The 6,601-nt window shown below is 39.9% G+C and overlaps 1 protein-coding gene across 2 annotated transcripts in view; it reads right to left on the bottom strand.

The window, feature by feature from the left end:
- Window positions 1-38: 38 nt before the first annotated feature.
- The window catches only part of LOC114071935 (histone RNA hairpin-binding protein-like), a 9,557-nt gene continuing 2,994 nt past the window's right edge, over window positions 39-6,601 (bottom strand). The window contains exons 3-9 of one of the 2 annotated variants that reach the window (XM_027909820.1): window positions 5,044-5,148; window positions 4,568-4,687; window positions 2,894-3,043; window positions 2,132-2,269; window positions 1,350-1,466; window positions 651-758; window positions 39-235 (exon numbers count right to left, since the gene is read on the bottom strand). In XM_027909820.1, coding sequence (XP_027765621.1) covers window positions 70-235; window positions 651-758; window positions 1,350-1,466; window positions 2,132-2,269; window positions 2,894-3,043; window positions 4,568-4,687; window positions 5,044-5,148 — 904 coding nt within the window. In that variant the 3' untranslated portion in view covers window positions 39-69. The remainder of the gene's footprint in view (window positions 236-650; window positions 759-1,349; window positions 1,467-2,131; window positions 2,270-2,893; window positions 3,044-4,567; window positions 4,688-5,043; window positions 5,149-6,601) is intronic. The other variant, XM_027909821.1, reaches the window with a different exon arrangement.

Raw genomic sequence — 6,601 nt, 5'->3', positions numbered from 1 at the left:
AAAAAAAAAATCTATCTTTACAATAAAGGCTTGGATTGAAATACAGCATTAATCAACAAAGCTTCTAAATTAATATGCAAAAAAAAACCCCAAACCCTGAATGATGAGCTGCGTTTTATACCTCTCCAGCCTGCAGTCTGTGTCTCTGCAGGTTTTGTTGTCAGGCAGAAAGAAGTTGGATTTCTTCTGTTTCGGATTGTTCCACCCCGAAGAACAACTGGCTGGAATTGGGTCACTGCATAAAAACAAATAACTATCGTTGATGTCAGCTACAAAACAATCCCTTAGGAGACAGGGAGGAAGATGCCAGCTCCCAGGCTGAGGAAGTGAGAGGTGAGTAATAACCACGGGGACCAACTCTGCAAAGTGCCACTGCTTTTCATGAGACAAAGAGTGTGAAAGGGGCTCATCTTCTGGCATTACTTAATGGCAGATGCAGCAGAAAGCAACAGATGGAGAGTCAGACTGGAAAAAGCCAAGTAAACTCAAAGAACAAAAATAACAACCAAACACACCACATGTTGGAGGAAATGTAAGGAAGGAAAAAAAAATAGTAGCCAATGAAGGAAAAGATCAAGAAGAAAAGCAAAGGGCACTTTCACAGCATAAGCAATAAACAGAAATAACGTCATAATCTTTGTGGTATTTACCTTGTTATTTCTATACCTTGCTGTACTGTCATTACTTCATCATCCTCACCGAAGGCTTCCCACTCTGAGCATTTTGAAAGAGCCTCCTTATGTCCTGAGTCAGTAAGGCTGGAAATAAAATGAAAAGGTCTGAATCCATGCACCTTTGTAACATAGTTCCTCTTAGCTTTTCTGAAGGGGGGATAAATAGAGAGAAAAAAAGCCAACCTGTATAAACATTTTTACAAAGGTTTATGTGGAAAACACAAGTAAACCCCTGAAAAACTTCAATGATTGGTCCAGTTTTCTGGTGGTTCTGACAAAACTTTGAATAGAGTTAAACCATGCTCTCCTCTACACAGTCTATCATTTCTTATTTGTATAAAGACTTCTTATGCAGCAGATAAGACAGGGGAAAAAAGGAAATATGATACCAATAGCTACAGAAGTAGCTTAAGTCTTGAACAACTTAGAATAAAAGTGTTAGCCTGAAAAAAATCTACCCTTGTATTATTCATTTTTTAACATTAACCTCCCCCTGTCCCAGTCCCAGGCTGGGTGACCAATTCCTTGTTGTTCCAACAAGCATTTTCTTCCACACCCTCTTTCACGAGGCAGGAAAAGGCTTAATCAAAATACACAAAGCTTCTTTCACATCCCTTCAGGGATATATTTAATGCATATTATCAGTGAATTTTCATACAGAGAGTCATTTCATACCTTTCCAGTGTGTGGTACATCTGCACATAAGGGGCTTTGCTCTCTGAAACCACAGAGGACTCAGAATTGTTTCTTTTTCTGCGTTTCCATACTGGAGAAGAATCAGATGAACAGGGACTACAAAAACAAGACACAGATTTTACACAAGTGGCGTTTTTCATTTTTCATCATTTCAGTTCTGCTAAATAATGGCACATTGCCACACAGGATGACTCTTTCTGAGGTGCGATTCTTGAGTCACACAGAGGAACACAGACAAAATGGCTCAAATTTGGGTACCCATGCCATCGTATTATGGAATGTGAACACAACTGCGGAAGCAGTTTGGAAGCAGAACCATTCTGAGCTCCACACACATCCCCCCAGGACACGGTATCTCAGTAAACAGGGAGATGCATATGGTGCTTCACTGTCATCGTCTCCCTGCTGTTCTGCAAACAGGCATAATACCATTAAGGATGGTGACTCCTACTTCTGAAAAGGTTCCCCTGCTTTCAGCACATGTCAATGGTGGCTCAAGAAACCCCAGCACCCTGCTGTATAAACAGAGAAGCTGAGAAAACATCAGCTTTTCCTCCTGTTAGTCATGTAATTCTGCAGTGCTGGTAATTTTTCCACATTCAATGCTCTGTACCACTGATGGATTACATTCAAAAAAGTGTCAAACTCCACAGCTGCATTTTAACTGCTCTTCCACAGCAAACATTTCCTACAAAAACCTGACAGCATCGACACGCACTGAATTATCTCCCCAAGTTAATCACACAAATTTCATCTCATACCTCTCAGGTGTGTAGTCAGTCTGTCTGCAGTCATCTTCACATTCACTTCTCTTCTGCTTTTCGTCAAACCCAAAGGAGCCAGAAACATCCTGATCTTTGCAGAACCATTCCTGGGAACTGCCTGAGGGTTCTGTACTACTAAAAACAGGATGGAAATAAAAAAGGTTTAAAAACCTACCCATCTGGCTTATTGCCCCAAGCAGACAGCAGTTAAACTGTGGTAACAGTTAACAGTTCATCTCATATGACATCCAAATGGTGTAAAAACTGCAATTTCCACCATAGGTCAATTACAACAGTGTAAAACTATTTACACAGTGCAATAACAGAGCCAACAAGAATTCCATTCACTCTTTTCCTCCCAACTGACTATTCTAAATCTTGTAAAGTATGAGGTGGCATCAAAGATGGAAAGGTTATCAAAGCCAAGGAACAGTAATTAAGTTTCTGCTTAGGCCTATCCCTTTCCAGAAAAATAATGTGACCTTGTGCTCACCAGTGTAAATACACAGGGGAAGGGAATGTACTACTGCAGACAGACCAAACGCCTCCCTCTCCAAATGCCTGCTTAAAGATGAACTTAGAATATGTAATGGGAATTTCCTGAAGACTAACAAAGTACAAAAGGAAAACAAAGCATTCAAGGAGACTCCCCCTTCCGAGCCTGATCTCCTCACTTGCTTCCAGTCAGAAATGCTCTAAAGGAAATACAGAGCCCTCCTTAATTCCTTAATCCCTGGTTTAATTCACCCATGTACACACACTGGCTGCAGATCCCAGGTCTCTTCAGCAGGAGGATCCCAGGCATGCAGTGCTATCTTCCACAGCCTGATCTGCTGGTCCCAGGATCTACGGCTGTACTTCTTAAATTTGTTGGGAGTTCTAGGATGGACTCCTGGTATTCGCTGATTCCTGTAAACACACAGTAACATTTATTATTTCTGACCATTATTTCCATTCTTAAAAAAAAAATTCTCAGTCCATCAGATCCCACTGCCATCAGTGGTCTAATAAACAAAACATTACTATGTTTAAATATCTAACTGAAACGTGTATATTCTAAAAAATTGTCAAAAATAGGTCACAAAAGCAACAACTAACAAGAGCATGCTGAGTCAGATTTGATGTTCATCCAGTCCAGCACTCTGACAGCTGCTGAAAGCAGATTCCTATTGCCCATGGACAAGTACAAAACTGAAGAATCATGACTCACATCCCTTCATTAGTATCCTAACCTCCAGCTACTTCTACTCAGTTTTCCTGAGTCAGGTGCAATGTCTTTGTACTTAGTATTGAACTAAGTCTGACTGGATGGAGTTAACTTCCTTCACAGCAGTCCCTGCAGTGCTGTGCTTTGGATTTATGGCTAAAACAGTGCCAATAACACACTGATTTCTGGTTGTTGCTGAGCAGTGCTTGTACTTCAAGGCCTTCTCTTCTCCCCAGTTAGCCCTGCCCCATCCCACAGACATTAAGCTGGGGGAGAACAAGTTGAAAAGGGAAGCCACGGAGACAGCTGAGTCGAACTACCCAATGAGATATTCCACACCATATAATGTCATGCTCAGCAATAAAGAGTAGGGAAGAGGAGGAAGGGGAGGTGTCTCCCAAAGTGGTAGTTGCTCAGAGCTTTCAGAGAACCAGTCTGCTTGTGGGAGGTAGTGAGTGATTGCATTTGCATTGTTTGGTTCTTCCCCTCTTTCTTTTCTTCACCTATTATAATGCATTTATCTCAATCCAAGGGTTTTCTTGCTGCTGGTCTTCCTGTCCTTTCTCCATCTCACTGGGGAGGGAGCAAGAAGCTGTGTGGTCCTTGGCTGCTGGCAGGGGTCAACTCACAAGTACCTTCAGTGAACTCTTCCTCCACCATTGTTCATACATTATAACAAAAGGGACTGCTGCAATTCTGAACAACACTTGTCTTCTGGGGGAACAGCAAAGCAAGCACCCCAACTCTCTGGGTAAAATGTAATCAATCCACCTTTCCACAGAACCTGCCCGGGGGAGACACTGTAACAGTGCTGTCACAAAGCAACCCAAGACTCTTTGAAGAAAAAGGCATTACTGAAGATGTGACCATGCTACTGTGCTACAGTCCTCACCCAAAGCTGACATTTCCTGGTACCAATTAACTTCACACTGGCCTAGCAACAGTCCCCAAAATCACAGGGAGCTGATTAACACAGAATTTATTTAAAGTATACTTGTTACTAACAATAGCAGTGCACAAAGGGAACATTTAGCTTTAAATGTTCCCTATCTACATTTGCTCATATGCAGAAAATACCTGACCTCTCTTCAAAACATCAACTGGTTTAAGTTTTCTTCACTTGCTGTTCATAGAATTTCAAGCGAACTAAAGCTCTGTGCTGATCCACACACACATCAGGAACAAATATGAATTTATTTGGAAATCTGCAACAGAGGGCAACTTACTTTGGAACTTCTTTGATGTATCTGTCATATGCAAGGGTATTCTTTCCAAAATTGATCTGTTTTTGTCTTCTCCTCAGAACCACTTCATCTGTTTCCCTTTCAGCTGGATTAGCAGAATCACTTGAAGATAAAAATTATAATTAGGTTGAAAGGAATCTTAAGAGCATTACCAGAAGTTATATAAACAAATACTCTACAACTTGCTGTTTTTTACTCTGATAGTAAGCACAACCCTCACCTCACTAGTTTACAGAATTGAAAGTTGTGCTAACCAAACTTGAATCTGAAATGACTATAGAAGTAGCTTTTGAGATAAAACTTCTCAGTGCTACTCTCCCCCACAGGCTTCCTTCAGGCTCAATATGAAACAGCCTGGCTGTGCTTCCAATCTTTAACACATGTAAAGTAGTCAGAGATCATCAGAGGGCTATTGCTAAAACCAACAGAACAATACTTAGTAATTGTTCAATACTTACTTAGTAATTTTTTTATTTGATGTCCTCATTGTTTTGCCTTCTTCAATTCTACCTTCCCAGCTGGTGCAGCTAGAAAGAGGCCTAGAATGTTCTGTTGCTGTAGAGCTAGAAGATAAAGGAAATTCAATACGAATGTTTGCTTCTCGTAACATATTTAACGAACAGCAACTTCAACAAAACCAGCTCCACAACCATAAAACCCCAAGTATGCCCCTACTCTATTTCAGTCCAAAGTCACCTTCAGTAATGATGTAAGACTATCAGTTTTACTCTGCAAGGTAAGAAAATGGTCTTGAAGTTAATTTCCAGTCACAACACCTCACAATCTCTTAAAATACTTTCAGCTCAGCTCTCTCTACTACTTGAGGACCTTCTAGACATATCAATTCCATCAGACAGCCCAATTCATGGAATTACTTGAGGTTAAAATTGTAGTCGCTGCTCTCCATTGTCAGCTAAGGGCTTTGTAAAGGACCAGGGAGATCCTTAAGAAATAGAAAAACTTCCATCACATGAGCAGAACTAGTATTTTGTCCAAGGCCATCATATCCCAATATCATAATATCAACATAATTTCACTGCAAACTTTGCTTGCAAAGCCAAAAAAGCAGCCAGGAAGCTCTTACTTAAATCATCAGTTGTATCACTGATGTTGTCCAAGCGAAGGAACATTTACCAAATTCCTCATTAACTTAAAAAAATTACAGCATTATACAGTTTCCATTTATGTAACTGCTGAAAACTTCTCCTTTCTTCCAACATTAATGCCTCAACATTTAACATAATACAGATGCTGATTGAGCTTACAGTCTTACTTTCCATTAACAGTATCACATCAACAGATGAAAGTACTATCCATGCTGACAAGTGTCATTTTAACACAGGACATAAAGATTTCACGCTAAAAAGGAACATATCTACTCAGCAAAAGAGAAACACAAAGGCTGCTGGCACATCCACTTAGACCCACACTCAAAACATACTGTTAATATTTTTTATGACAGCGTCAAAGACATAAAAACCACTCCTGAATACAAGGGCTTTCCTAAGCTCTTCAAAAGATTAATTCAACAAAGCAATATTAAACATGCCATCAGAAACTACATCACCTTCATACAAAGTAATATTTAGAGATGTGTGAATTATGTAAAAAAAAAAAAAAATTTCATTTACCCTCAGTAAAAGATTTCCTCTCTTCTACCTTACATTCTGCTCAGTTTTCTGCACATACCCAAGCACTCACCACTTTTCACCTTGCTGTCAGACATTTATACACCAGCCTCAATCACATCCTCCACATTAAGATACCACTTCCTCCACCTTAGGTCTTCAGCCTGGCATATCCAAAAGCAAAGCAAAATCTTCCTAGAATTACCTACATATAAAATTTATCTCATCTCAAATTGTTCTTAGTACTGGACTATGAAAAAAAAAAAAAAAAAAAAGAAAAGGTGCTTACTAAAAACTGCAATTCAGCTGAACATACCAAGTGCACCGTCAAGTGAAGAGACAAAGATGGTTTGCCCACATTTACACAAAGATGCAAAGGCAAAGCATG

This window comes from Empidonax traillii, unplaced genomic scaffold (assembly GCF_003031625.1).
Source record: "Empidonax traillii isolate 1590-97213 ecotype Southwest subspecies unplaced genomic scaffold, ASM303162v1 scaffold2444:size44503, whole genome shotgun sequence".
NCBI classification, from domain to species: Eukaryota; Metazoa; Chordata; class Aves; order Passeriformes; family Tyrannidae; genus Empidonax; species Empidonax traillii.
Note: the sequence above shows the minus strand (reverse complement) of the source record. Positions and strands in the feature narration are given on the sequence as shown.